Source organism: Galeopterus variegatus, unplaced genomic scaffold, assembly GCF_000696425.1.
Source record: "Galeopterus variegatus unplaced genomic scaffold, G_variegatus-3.0.2 Scaffold682, whole genome shotgun sequence".
In the NCBI taxonomy this organism is placed as follows: Eukaryota; Metazoa; Chordata; class Mammalia; order Dermoptera; family Cynocephalidae; genus Galeopterus; species Galeopterus variegatus.
This window is the reverse complement of record NW_007726793.1, coordinates 169,965-185,346: the sequence shown is the minus strand read 5'-3', so window position 1 is coordinate 185,346 and position 15,382 is coordinate 169,965. Positions and strand designations below refer to the sequence as shown.

At 39.9% G+C, this 15,382-nt stretch overlaps 1 protein-coding gene across 1 annotated transcript in view; it reads right to left on the bottom strand.

Annotated features, from left to right (window-relative positions):
- LOC103589383 (netrin receptor UNC5C) overlaps positions 1 to 15,382 on the bottom strand; it is a 61,926-nt gene that overhangs the window by 22,295 nt on the left and 24,249 nt on the right. The window contains exons 5-7 of the mRNA XM_008571335.1: positions 14,037 to 14,124; positions 4,449 to 4,617; positions 1,980 to 2,213 (exon numbers count right to left, since the gene is read on the bottom strand). Coding sequence (XP_008569557.1) covers positions 1,980 to 2,213; positions 4,449 to 4,617; positions 14,037 to 14,124 — 491 coding nt within the window. The remainder of the gene's footprint in view (positions 1 to 1,979; positions 2,214 to 4,448; positions 4,618 to 14,036; positions 14,125 to 15,382) is intronic.

Here is a 15,382-nt window from a genome sequence, read left to right as displayed (position 1 = left end):
TGTAAAGTGGGGATAATCGTATTTTATAGGATTCTTGTGAAGATTAAGTGAATAATATAAAATATTTAGAATTTTGCTTGGCACACGGAATGCTCTCAGTAATATTTATTATTTTCATGATTATTTTCTTCCTCTACCCTCCCTTGGTGTTCTCCCTGATCACTGTGGAGGACGAATATCAACACGATATGGCTGGTTCCTGAATCTCTATCTCAGGATCTGCTCTCTGTTCAGAGAGCCACACCCGTATTTCTAATTGTCCCTTGGGCATCTCTGTCTTGATACTCAATTCATACCTTTAATTCCTATTTCAAAAGAAAAAGCACTGTTAGGAACTCAATGTTTGTGTCCCTCCAAATTCATATGCTGTAATCCTAACCCCCACTGGGATGGTATCAGGAGGTGGGGCCTTTGTGAGGTAATTAGGCCATGAGCTGGAACCCTTACGAGTGGGTGACCTCATTGAGGATAGTCAAAAATTTTTGGAAAAATAGAATTGAAAATAATACAAATCTCTCCATGAACTTTTTGAAATACCCTCATAAAAGAGATCCCAGGGGGCTCTATCGCCCTCTCTCCACCATGTGAGGACACAGCAGGAAGTCGGCTGTCTGCGACTGGAAGAGCAGACCAGGGCCCGACCATAATGGCTTCTGAGCTCAGACTTCCAGCCTCTGGAACCATGAGAAGTAATGTTTGCTGTGTAAGCCACCCAGTATGAGGTACTTTGTTACAGCAGCCTGAACTGACAAAGACAGGCACCATGGCTACAGCCCCAGGCTACCACCTGCCTTCTGCTTTGCTACTGTTACTTACAGGCGGAAACGTGATCTTCTGCCCCACCCACGCAGCGTCAGTCACCAGGTCCCGAAGAGGCTACTTGAACAGGAGCTTTTCCACCTGTTCCCTCCATCACCCCTCTGTCATCAGCCAGCTCCAGCATGCACTCCTTTACTTGGCTCTATCTTCCCACTGAAGTCAAACTAATATTTCTAATGCATATTTTCAATCATGTCTCTCTTCCGTTTAAACCTCTTCAGTCTTCCTTATCTCAGTAAACTGAATCTCAACTCCTCTCTCTGGCGGTCCATCCCAATACAACTCCTACCGATCACTCTAAGCTTACTGGAAACTATGTGCCTGCACAGTCTTCATTTACTTCTGTAATTCTGTTTGCTTCTGTAATTCTTCATGCTCCTCCCTTCACCTAGAAACCTTGTGTCCCCCCCATTATTTTTAGTCAAAACCCTACCCTCCGTTAGGGCCAATCTCAAATGTGACCTCCTTTTGCTGATTGCCTCAGAATGATATGGTGCCTCCTCTCCTGCACTCCCATAGAACTTTGCATCTCAGCTGCAGCGTTTATCATGCTCCGCCATGTCTCCACCCTCTTGGCACTCTTCCTTTTATTCCTCCTCCTAGATTATAACTTCTTCAAAGGTGCTTACGGTATGCCTTTAGAGCTTCAAATGGGACGAAGTGAATGGCAATAATCACACCAGGAATTAAAGCTCGTTTATTCTGCAAAGCAGCAGCCTGTTGTCAACCGCTAACCCGCTCCCAGAGCCCTCCTAAAGAGAATGGGAAAGCACATAAATGAAGTGGCACACAAGAGGGACATACAGTGTGAGCAATTACGCCGATCCCTTTTATAGGAAGAACACAGCTGAGATAAACACGGGAGCAGATTATTTACCATCCGTGGGTCTCATTGCCAAATTCTTCTAAATTTTTCATTAAAAGAAATCAAGGAAGGTAAACAAAAGTAGCCCTTGGGAGGAATCAGCATGAAGGAAACAGCTCGTATATCAGCATGGCCTCAGACAAATGTCTATTTTTTTAAAAAAACTGCATTCTTTGTGGCCAAACGCGCGTGTTCCCACACGTGGGCGCAGGCACACACATCTCCAGGTGGGTACAGCAGGCCAAGCCCCGGCTTCCAGGTGAAGGGGAAAGGGCAGGTCGGGCAGGCCACTTACCTTCAGGGCATCCTGGGTGTCGTCCAGACAGTAGACTCGGATGCTGTACTCCAGCGAGGAGCAGCAGAGGGGCCCGAAGATGGCCAGCTTCAGGCGCTTGGCGGCCGCTTTGGTGGTGGACTGCCCGACCAGCGTGTAGGTGCTGAGGTTCTCTGTGAGGACGTGGCAGGCCTCTGTGTCCAGCTGAACGTAGCAGGGAGTGGTGAAGTTTTCCTCCCCCACCACCACCACATCCTGGGGGACAAGAGGGAAGGAATGCATCATGGCTAAGCCACCAAGGACGCATACTGGCCACCATGGATGGTGGTGGATGGTGGTGGATAGGGCAGGACCTCTTCTCCTGAGTTTTGATTATTCTTTTTCCTGCTTTTTTTTTCCTTTCTCAGGCTTTATGACACTTCAGTTTAAACCCTTAATCGTTATTTCCCTTTCTACCATTGCCCTTATACTGATAATATTCTTTATTTAGGTGCCCCTTCTTTAGCATTTTTTCATCTTCCAAGACTGTACATTACTGGAATCTACATGAAAATCTAGAAGACATTTATAAATTATCCTTTCAACCTTAGTGTACCTGAGTTTATTATCTGTTTCTGAGAATTTAATGTTTAAATCTCTAGGTTTCTAATTCAATCCAAAAGTGCAATTTTATTACAATGTCATTATAGCATAGCAGTTTCTTCCCTAAAAATATACATGTTTGAAAATAATAACAGAAATTAAGGAATTAGGCAGTTGCATTCTTCTCTAGGTTTCTAATTCAATCCAAAAGTGCAATTTTATTACAATGTCATTATAGCATAGCAATTTCTTCCCTAAAAATATACATGTTTGAAAATAATAACAGAAATTAAGGAATTAGGCAGTTGCATTCCACTGTATTCTTCCAAACTCACCTGCCAGTTACTTTCCAAAGCAATACACCACCTTTCCTAAGTAATCTTGTTTGCCACTCTGTGGAAAGCAAGACATGACAAACTCCATGCCTTTAAGACACTTTTCTCTGTTACTTTTTATATAAGCCATTAAACAGTATTTTCGATTATTTTTTGACTTTGAAAATATTCAGCAAGAAATAAAAATAAGTGGAAGTGATGATCAGTAAAATAGTTCCTTCAACAGAACCTACACCCCAAAGGGAAGCTCAAACTGAAAAGGAAAAGAGAGAAAGAAGCTCAGCATTTCCAGGTTTATTCCAGCCCCCAAAGGACACCTGGAAAGAAGCTGCCTTCTCCAGCAGTACAAAGGCAAACCTCAAGTATTATCTAGTGACGGCGTGTTACAGAAAGCATCCTAGAAGACATGGCCAAGAATAAAGATGCCCATGTCCTAGTCACTCACAAGTACAACAGTGTTTTTATAAGGGTTATCCTCTTCCACTCTCCACATCTATTTGGTTTACTATTATTATTGTTGTTAGTATTATTGCTCTAACCCAGAAATAGATAGGGTATTAGGCGGAAAATCATACAAACAAATTAAGGATCACCTGAGATTAAGACTTTGGGATTTTTCCAGATAAAACATGTATAGCTCAAATGGAATTAAAGTTCGATCTGCTTAAGTCTGGTCTTAATATGACATATATTCCTAGACTCCAATCCTGCACTTTAGGTCCTGTGGCAAGGAGTGGTCCCCTCATATGGCTAAGAGTAGAACATGTTCATAGAAAGGAAATTCCAGTTAATCCCAGGAAGTCCATAATGTTTTCCTAAATTATTGGGGGCTTGAATCTTTATGTATATCTTTTCTAAAAATTTCTCTCCTAAAAGAAAAATACTATAAGCAACCACAAAGTAGGTAACATATACTTTGTATATTATAACTTCATATTTTATATATATTTAAAATTATATATAAATATAAATTTATGTCATAGTTTTCATAACTATTTGATATTTTGGGGTAAACATATTCCTGAAATATAGGTGCTAAGTGAAGGGCTCTGATGTAAGGAAAAGTATGTGTTTAAGGCATTGTCCTTAAGAAGTTATGATGGCAATGGCCACAGAGAGCCAAGATACCACAGATTTTCTTCATTCTAGTGGAGCTTTGGAGACACACCCTTTCTGTTCTCCCAGGTTAAGTCCACAAGAACTATATCCCAGCCACCTGTCTGCAAGTAAGTTCCTAACATTTTGTGACCCAGGTGTAGTGTTTCTCTACCTGCAGATTAAAAAAGAAAAAAAGTAGTTCTTTCCAATATATAGTACCTATATTCTAAAAGGGACTTTGGACTCTTAAGTGCACTTTCCCTGAGTTAGCTAATGCTTCACGATTTTCTTTGGGTATTCCATCAGAAGACAAAGCCTTCAGGAAGTAGTCTGTCTGTCTGACTGACTTTCATTTTGAGTGTGAGCTAAAATTCTTCCCATGTTTTGCTTTAAACATAAGAGGCTTCCTATGATGGCTCCTGCTAATCTGCATGGACTGCTCCTGCATTCCGTCTGTATTGCAACAGGAGCTCACCTCCCACTGTCCCTGTGCGGCCTGGTTCTTGAGCTGGATCTTCCAGTCCTCGGTATGGGGATCTGCGCAGTGATGCATTGTGAGGACGACTGGGCGGGTCAGCAGGGCTCCTGGAGGCCCACAGCTCACCACAGGGGTCAAGAGCGTCTGAGAGTCTTCCATGGGTGGCCTGGTAGGGGAGCAGGGAACAGCATCAGTGGCATTTCTATAGTATTTACGTAGAATGTACTCATTGAGATCTGAGATCTAAAGTTGTATAAACAGTTCAAATAGATTTCTCTTGGAGTTGTTTTTTTTTTTTTGGAGGGGTGGGGTGGGATAAGTGAGGCAGAATTAAATGGGAGGACACACTATATGCACGAAGATCTTGATCTTGCAAGACTGGAGGTCTTTATGACAGCAGTGAATCTGCCAGCATCTCTTTGATCCCCTTCCCTCAGACACTGGTCTGCCTTTGGTGGCTTCCTCTGAATTCATGTACAGATACTTTTAGGATGGAATGAGAAGGAACAGAGTCCTTAGGAAGTTACATAACCAGCTCTTCTGATCATACTTGCCATTGGTCTCACAGGATTTTAAATACTTTTGCATTTTTAGGACATAACTTGAAAAATATTTTTAAAAAAATCACCTCAGAATGGGGACACCCTGGAGCTAAATTTAGTCCAAATGACTTTCAGGAATAATTCAGACTAGTAGAGAAGATTCATTCGTTCAAATATGACCAAAAAGAATATAGAACTGTATTTCTATACCAATTAAAACTATCTCTTTACTTATCATTCTTCATACTCTGAGAATCTGGCCAGAAAAAAACTTAAAGATCCAAATACTTTATGTTCATATATTTTTTAGTAGCTTAAATTATTTCCCCAGGAAGACTAATCAACAAGCAAATGGATGCATTAACCACACTTATCAGTTGATATGTGGGGATTTTGTCCGCAAAGTGTTGAGTGGATTGTCCAGAGTTTCACAAGTAACCAGAGCAAGTTAGTGCGGGGATTAAAAGCAACGCCTTCTCAAACACGGTACTCAAACTACTCTGTCAGAATAGCGTGGCTTTAGAAAGCAGGGACTCATAGATTTTAGAAGGGCCCTCCAGGGTCATCGAGTACCACCTTCCATCCAAAGCCACAGCCTTTCTACAGCATAGCTGACAGAAGGTTAGTGCTTTAGACATATTCAAAATTACAGTTCACTGGTTCATATATTTGGAGGTTGTAATGATGTCTTTAAACTCTTCTTTATTACAGACCAAACACTTCAGTTTTTTCAACCTCAGATGGAAAACATATATTTCTACCTTCATTTTCATAAGGATGTTTGTCAGTGTTTCAATGTCCTTATTAAAGTGGGGCACCCTGAAATGAACTCAGTACTCAAGTAGACAGTATAGTGAGACTACTGTTTTCTTTATTTGGAATACACAGTTATATTCATGCCTCACAAAATTGTTGCCTTAGTTTATTCTCAATCAAGTAATTACTTAATTACTTATAAATATTATTTAGCAGGCTCCAGTTAGACAGGAAGAGGGAAATAGTATGGTTAAGCATCTCGTTTATAAATGAGGCAATGAAAACCCAAGGAGCTTAAGTAATTTATTAAAGGTAACCATTCTAAGTATTTCTAACATGAAAGGCTCTTAGGTTAAGTCTATATCCTTCTGTGGTTATAATGATGGCTTCTAAACCTAGGTATAGACATTTATGTTTAGCATTTTAATTTCACTTTAATAGTTTCAGGGTAAATTTCAGGCCGTCTATTTCCTAATGCTATGTCTTTCCTCCAAATATTGGCTGTCTCTTCTAGTCTTTTATTTTTTATAAATCTTATATGACTGCCATTTGTGTTCTCATTCCAGTCATTGATAACATTGTAACACAAGAATAGGGCAAGGGCAAAGACCTTTTCAAGGATACCACAGGAAACGTTTCTCTAGGCTGACATTAATACTTTGAGTTATTCAGCTCAACCAAATATAAACCCATTAAAATGGACATTGTCCATTCACATCTTTCCATCTCATTCACATGGATATTACAAAGGACATATATTCCTTCATAATTACAATGGCCACTTGAAATTGATTCTTTTCTAGTCTTTATCTCTAGTTTATATATTATTTATTACATAATCAAGAAGTTAGTTTATAACCATGGCCTACCTCTATTTAACACTGAATAAATGATAGCAGCTATTATTGTTTTTAATATGGTTGGAAGACAATTCTCCACTGATTTCTCATGTTTCTGAATGCTCCTGACTGTCTCTTCAAGGATGCTTGCATAGCAATTGCCTTGCAAGATACAGATAGTGTCTACCTCTGGTGTAAATAGCAGGCGTGTCTACTTCTCCTTATAAAAGATCCAGGTTCCTAGGCTCAGAGGTCTTTTCCTGGAATGAAAAAACCACTGAGTATGAAGATGTCGTCTGATCTTCTTTGCCTCACCCTTTTGGAACTGGAGCTCGGGAAACTGGCACAAAAATGACACCCCAGATAGTTCTAATGCTATGAATAATAAACTGTCCTTTGTCTCTGACTAAAGAGTCTTGTGTCTTCTATCAGCATTCATGAAACTGTGGCAGCTAACTTGGTAGCTAACAAACAAGGTCAAATCTTAGAGCTTTCACAGTTGACTATTACCAGTTCTAAGAACTCATTTAAAATTTGGCATATTTCCCCCTTAATAATCCTTGACTATCACTACTTTCTCTCTCATTCTAAAATTGCACTAGGATCCCACCAACCTATGGCTTTCCTTTCTTCCTATTTAGAAAACCAAAATGATTTTTACCTACTTTTAGTCTTTTAATATCATTTCCGTTCTCTATGAAGAACAACACAGTTCCCTCTATTAAATACGAAGTAATCTCGGTATTTGGAAATGTACTTATATTTGGAATCATAAGGTTATCAGCAGCAGCTTGAGACCTCACTACTACTCCCTTTACCACCTTGATTTTCATTTCCTCTTAATGCAGTTGTCCTGCTCCTTCCAGCCTGAAATTCATTCTCTTAGACCATGAGTGAAGGTTTCCTTTCATGGTGTCATTGTTAATATCCCACTATCTGCCTTGAGCAGTGACTTTATTATTGCTTAATTCTGCTTTTCCTACTGGGGGTGATTGCATTTTCCTGAGCACTACTCTCACCTTTTAGTTACAAGTGTATCTTGAGAAGTGAGCATTAAACTTTTAAGGCAGGAGACTAAAGTAGAATCCATTTCAAGTGGCCTTTGCAATATAGTTGGGGATTGGAAACATCTGTCTCTCAGTCTGGTGCTAGCAGCCGGTGCTTGAGGCAGGAAGGAGGAGGGGTTCTCCTCATCACTGAGTTGGAACAGAAGGGAGAAGAAGACTCCCCGCTGGGTTGGGGGCTGTCAGACCTGTACTCTCTGAGCACACCCCTGGCATACAATATTGATGGGCACCATTCTTGGAGGAGGGATAGCAAGGGAAGGAGAAGGAAGGAGGGGCAGTAGGTGTCAAAAGAATTTATTAACCCAGTGAGGTGCAAGAATGTAATGAATAGGAAAGTGCTGGAGTGGAATTCCTAATGGAATGAAAAACAAAGAAGAAATAATAAGAATCTCTTACATGTTTTCAAGATGAAAGAAGTAGCGTTGAAATTGGAAACATTTCCAAGCATATACGGAAGGAGTGACTTAGGGAAGAGTAAGATTTAACTATGTGAAATCAAAAGTCATGGTGTATGAATTCACATTTCTTTATTTATATAAAGAGAGGATATTAAAATACGTAAAGAACAGGAAATAATAAATACGTCTGATTCATGTTTTTGCAGAGAAAGCCTTCACTCCTTTATGTCTTACGTGTTCTCTAAGCTATTCAAGCAATTTGTAAATATTAATTGCAGATGATATGAAAATGAACACAGAGCAAAAATTAGCTACAGAAGCACCAATCAAGTAGAAATTCAGCAAAGAACAATGATTAAAATTTTAAAGGCTTTTCAAAGTCCATCAAGGATAATATCATGGTAAATGCTGGATGGGTTCCTAGGCCTCGAGCACAAAGCCCACAAAGAGGAGTTTCAGTTTCTGTCAGACATATTTTCTCATCCTTTGCTTGCTGTTATCAGTGAGAACTTCTACACAAAATTGCATAATTTACAAAACTTTCATAGAAGAAATTGCATTTGCTGCTCATGGCACACCTGTAAGGTAGTTAGAGTAAGTATTTATATTACCTCTTTTGCAGAAAACTGAAATCTAGAGATATTGACACACTTGCCTAAGGACGGAAAGCCAGTCATTGGCAAAGCTACATTTCAAACGCAAGTCATTTAGTTTTCTTCACCCAGTAGTGTGTTCTGAGTTGTTTATAATGGTTTAGGGCCATGATAAATTTTTCTCGTCTGTTTGCTACAGCAGGCTAAAAACCCCTTAGAAGGAATCTATCTCCATCCACCTCTGTGGGGAGATGAGATGCCTTCTATTTAACACACGTGTCTTCTGTCAGGTCCCTCAGGATGACAACCCCACCCTAGGCTCAGCTGCCTTTTAAAGCACACGCCTTCACACATAAATGGCAACTTGAAATATATGCACTCTAGGTACCTGACAGGGAATATCTAACTCACTTGCTATCAGAAGCTCAATTGAGCAAAAGAAAATATTTATGGAAGCCACTCTGAAGGGCGTGTCACCATGTCCCTAGACACGCCAAAATCTATCCCTGGATTAAGCCTGAACAGCTAAGCATTGTGCTCTGGACGGAATGGCTGAATCCTTGTGGAATTATTGTACTGAATTTATACTTGGGTCTTATACAATCTACTTCCACTGAGGGACACTAAATAGAAGCAGCCTTTGAAACTCATTGCTGTTTTTAAGGATGCTGTTCATTGTATTAACAAAATGTCTTCTGTATGAGGAACCAAAGGAGAAATAATTGAGCTTTGTTTGGGCGTATTTCCTTTCCTCATGGACACTTGGATCTTGTAACTTAACACGTTCCCCTCTTGAAAGCTTCAAAATAGTACATTCATAACTTATTATCAGGAAGTGTGCTGGGATTTACACCAAATCTTTTATATTCTAACTGTTCACCTGACTTTATCTTATCTTTTATAACATTTATTTTTCCCATTTCCTTATCTTTTTTCATTCACTTACTTAAAATCATTTCCCTGCCATTGAAAAGAATGTGTTTCCATAAACCACCTAGAAGCATTTCTTTAGAAACAGTATTTTAAAAAGTAAACATTGTGGAGAACAGTGAGAAAATAAGATTTAAATATACCTGGACTCACTGTCCCCTCATCTTTAGTCTTTTTATAGCTATTCTTTCAAACTGAGGAACTTGGGACTCATGAATGAGAAACAAATCTCTTCCTAAAAGGAGAAATATCATTGAGTTTCACCCAAGAAATAATAACATCAACTACCATTTTACAAAGTTCCAAACAATAACTTGTTAAAATAAATAAAAACTTTCTCCTATATGATTACCCACATAAGGGATTTTTGGCCCTCTAAGTTTATCATAATATAGTACTTTACTACTTTTATTTTACTAGCTATATATGAAAGTTTTAGTTGCCTCACCACTAACTCACGCCTTAAACCCTTTCTAGTGGGATTTCATCAATAAAACAAATCGTAAAGGCCACCAATGTCCTGCAATTGATGAACCCAAACATTTTTTAATGTTCTTCTACTTTCTTTACATTTTAATTCTAATGACGCCTCTGTCAACCACCTTTCCATCTTGAAGCTCCCTTTACCTTTGATTTTTGAGATCCTATTATACTCCAAGTTGTTTATTTATCCTTATATTTATCCTTTCATACAAAAACATTCATTGAGGGCCACTAGATGTTAAGCACTGTGCTAGATGCAAACTCTTCATTTATCTGCCTTATCTTCACATGTTCCATTTAGTTTCTCTAACCACACTCAAATCTGAACGGGAATGCTTCCCAAACTTCTCTCCCCAGCTCTCTCCTTTCTGCCTGTGCCTTCTCTTGGGTGGAGGTTCACCGGCAGCCATGACCTCACCTGTGTGCCTCCAGCACGCATCCCCCTCCCCACTCCCCACTCCCGCAGGCCCAGCACATCCAAATCCCAATCTGCCTTCCGCAAACCCTGTGCTGCTTCTGACCTCTTTCATGGCTCTCAAAACTCTCTCCGTGCCCGAGGCTTGATTCCTAAATATATTTGCTGTGTTTGGCCACTCCTCTGCAACGTTTCTAGCCGGTTGTGAAATATGTTTTCTGGTGAAACACATCTCATTTCCATTCTGTCGGGCTCAGGCCTGGCTCATTCCCCTCTCCTCATGCCTAGAGGATTGCCACAGCCCACCCAGGCCCGGCCCCCAGGGAGACGCCTCTGTCCCTTCATCAGTCCAGCCCGCACGTGGTCACCAGATCAGTCCTTAAAAAGCGCTGCTATTCTGTGTCACTTGGCTGCTTAGAAACCTTCTGTGGCTCCCCACAGTTTACAAAAAAAGTGTTTCATTTACCTTTATATTTGGGATTTCTATATATTGATTTTTTTTGCCTTTGGATAAAACTGCTAGGTGAGTACAGAATGCGGAGAAAAGGGAAAATTAACTTTCATATCTTTAACGCAAATTGTTTTTCAAAAAGAACTGACAAAGAGCAACGTTTCAGTCTGAGTCACTCATTTTTTAAAAAAACTGCTGCTAGAAATAAGGTAAAAAGGCCTGCATTAGTGCCATTAATGGTGGAAATTGTATCCATGGGGAAACAGGCTTTGCAGCCTCCCCAGAGTTCTGTAATGCAGGAGAGGCAGAAATCCTGAGCACAGCCTTGCAGCTCTGCACACTCTTTGGCCAGAGTTGGCTTGTCCCGTGTCTGTGCTTCATTCAGGTTATTTATTCATCTGCCTGTCTGTGCTTTCTCTCATGATAAGGCCCCTCTTGTCACATTCACTATGCTACATGTAATTAAGTTCATGCCTCCCTTCAGATAATTCGCATCAGCAGATGATCAGCTGGAAACACACCCATTTTGGATTCAATAAAAGGAATCAGAGAGAAAGAAAATGGAGAAAAATGCTCAGAATTTTCCTATGAGTGCTTTGAAGTAACATCTACCTTGTCTGATGTCCTCAGAGTGCCTTCTCCCAAAGAAGTTCTATCTCATATCTGGTAAGGATAGAGGGAGGCTTTAGTGAGCAATAGAAGGTGTGTCCAAAAATGCACTAGAAACAAGAGGCAGAGGCTTGGTTCGTGTATCGTGCTATGGAGGGGGGATGGCACATTAGCAAGCGGAAGAGCTTTGGGGTTAGAGGTAAGGATAGAGGGAGGCTTTAGTGAGCAATAGAAGGTGTGTCCAAAAATGCACTAGAAACAGGAGGCAGAGGCTTGGTTCGTGTATCGTGCTATGGAGGGGGGATGGCACATTAGCAAGCGGAAGAGCTTTGGGGTTAGATGACCCTGGGTTTGAATTCTGCCTCCCTCAGTTAGTAACTTTGAAACCCTGGCCATGTGAGCCAACTTCCCGGAGCTTTAATTTCTTTGTCTTTAAAGGGGAGCTCACTATAGCTTGCAGAGTTGTGATGAGGAATACATGAAATTAAGAACATGCTGAATAAATGGCAGCAGATGATTTGGATTATTGCTGTAGTCTGAAGCACATTCTTGTCAGTGTGTTTTTATAAGAAAAATGCATTTAGTTCAAAGCAGAAAATTAGTGAAGAGAGGACTTCTCATTTAGCACAGGCAGGGTTATCTTCTTGTGTTTGTTCTTTTTTTATGGTCTCTGGTACATATTTTCTTTTGTGGTCCTCAGGTTTCTCTAGCTTTATTTTTATATACAGAACTTCTTTGATGCACAGCAAATTCAATAGAAAATTCCCTCTGCACCTAACTTCAGGTAGTAGGCATAGCAAGAAGTGATTTATACTCTCCTTTTCTCAATAGTCAAAGGCAGAGGAACCTAAAAGCAGAAGTGTCTAGCTTTATCAATTTTCTGTTTTCTCTTTCCTTCATCTAATATATACAATTATCCTGGTTATGATGCCAGCTAAACTACAGAAGGAAAACCGGAGCAGGCGTGAGCACACATATCCTTCAGCTTCAGCCCTTGCCTGCAGCAGCCCCTTAGGGCTTCATCTTCAGTGGAAGACAGTGGTAATCAGATGAAAATAAGAGACCATGAGCACCTCCCGGCTTCTTAGCATAAAGCAAAAGCCAATACTTGTTGCTGTTTAAACAAAATGTCCATGTTGGCAAAAGCCTTGATGGATGGATCTACTTAATGTTAACCTTGACTCTGGACAGGAGAATGAAAATAAAACCGAGATTTTGGAGTTTGCTAATGATCTTCTCTTCTGTTTGCAAAAGAGGGGAGCTCTGATGGCCTATGAATGCTGCTTTGCATCGGGAATGAAAAAAAAAAATATTTGATGTGGGTAAATACAAGCCTTTTAGTGATTTTCTGTTGCTCAAATTTAAGGCATGAATAATACTCAAAGAATTTTATCATTTTCTTACATGGGCTAGTGTTCGTGGAGGTGAAAGTACACCACCTGAAGAAAAGATGTTCTGGGTCATATCAATTATAAATACCAATATCTCCACCTGAGAGCATAATAAAAGAGCTCTTCAGCTACTGAAGAACAAGACTAGAAATGGATGTTTTTCTAAGGATGACAGAGGGGAAGAGAAAAGGTGTAATGTGCTATATTGACAGCCTAGGTCTACATTTGTCACTCAGGCTTTGTGTTCAGAGCTCAAAGCTGAGATGCCCACGCTCTTCCCCCTGGGAAAAACAATGATAATTACATGATGATGATCTCCATTTTAACAATATCTTTTATTTTAAGATCTTAGTGAACTTCAGAAATATTAACCAGTCAGGCCTCTAAAGCACTATTTAACACATGCACTTTATATGGTAACTAATCAAAAAAGACCATATGCAATTCATTGGAGGTCAAACTGAAAACTGAATTCAAGACTTCTAAACTCTTCTTGTTATTTTTACTTAAAATAATTTCATCTTTATGATGATGACACAGTAGAAACAGGCCTTTTGATTCAACCTAGTTTTGTTCAACCTTAGGCCTAGTTTGAAAAAAAGCATGGAATTTATAAGTGTTTAAACATAAGTAGGAGGTTGATACTGGTTAAGCTAGAAGAAAGTCACAAAAGAATCTGTGGGGAAGAATTAAGTACCAGGCTCAGGTGGGAGTGGCAGGTCAGGAGTTAAGGGGCTGTACAATCCTTTCTGACCTTTAACTCTATAATGGGAACAGGCTGGATTCCTGAGCCAGGCCACATGAAGTTGATGTCTCTGTGTCTACCCACATATCTCTCTGGACAAACTATGGATCACATTTCTGGCCATTTTTTCAGCTGCATGTTCACAGAAAAGATCTCTGGCCTTCTACCCATATTCAAGATCTGTAAAAGAGTCTGGAGCTTCAAAGACAAAGAAAAGGAAAACTTGACCTTTTGTCAGTCTAGAGGAAAAATGTATGTCAGAAGCAGGGCAATCAAGACAAAAATAGGTTTGGTTTATTCTTTCTATTGCACAGTTCTCCAAGTTAGACAGTGATAAAATCAGGTGCACCAGAAAAGCATGCTTACCTCATATTTTCTTTCCTGTGTACAGTCACATACATTTCATAGACTCTCCCTTGGGGAATGGCCCCAGCGGGAATCAGCAAACTTACTCCTGAATAGCAAAAGAGAAAAACAGTCATATAAGACTTATGAGTCAAAAGGAAGCTTCATCGAATGCTTCTGCAGCAAGTAAAAGGGAATAAGGAGATTTTTGTGACCATGTAGCAAGAAACTTGCTTCCTTTTTTCTAAAGACATGTAAATATTCATAGTTTTCTGCTTTCCTTCCTTATTGGCCTTATTTCTTACCACAGCTCCCTCTGAACTTTTATGGAATGACTTAAAGGAATGACGTAATTTTTTAGATTCTTGTTTTATTTAAGGAATACACAGATGGTCTCACTGTTGTTTTCCTTGTAAAACAAGGGGAAAACCAACAGTGGCTCTTAAAATTTCAAACAGCTGTAATAATGCATAGTTTCAAATTTTTAAAAAATCCCCACAAGATTCAAAGTCAGGGAAATGCTAACTTCAACCACATCAAAAAAATTTATTTCTGAAATATCTGTTTAACATCAGTGTTATTCTACAACAGAATTAGAATTGGTGAAGAACTTCTTTTATTATACATAACTCTAGAAACTGAACAGCAGCTGCTAGTTAAGTGACAGCAGGTCAGAGGGTTTCTACTTAGTTGTTAATTGTGCCATTTTGTAGGAACTGCATTGAGCTGTGTTCTAAGCTAACTGTGCTTGTAGCAGAGGTTTGCAAATTTGCACTTGCACCAGAATCACTTGGAAGGCCTTTTAAAACACAGATTACTGGACCCTCCCCCAGAGTTTCTGATTCAGAAGGTCTGGGGTGGGGCTGGAGATTGTGTAGTTCTAAGAAGTTGCCAGGTGATGCCCACACTGGTGGTCTGGGGTCCACCCCGTAAGCACCGCTGGCTGTAGTACTGATCGCCGTCACAAAGAGTGCATGAGGGTGGGCTGCACTCTGAAGATGTTTGGCTCCATCATTTATATACATAAAATTCAGTTTAATTCAGATGCCCACACTGGTGGTCTGGGGTCCACCCCGTAAGCACCGCTGGCTGTAGTACTGATCGCTGTCACAAAGAGTGCATGAGGGTGGGCTGCACTCTGAAGATGTTTGGCTCCATCATTTATATACATAAAATTCAGTTTAATTCAGGTCAATAAAAATTTATGGAGCATCCTTGTGAGTACAATGCTTGGCACTGTTATGAATGCCAAGAAGTAAAAGATAGTGTTCTTGTCTTTGAGTAATTTATAATTTAATTAGCAAGGAAATGGAATATGACAAATGAGCATGGGGCAATAAGAAACCTTGCCTGATGACGGTGGAAAG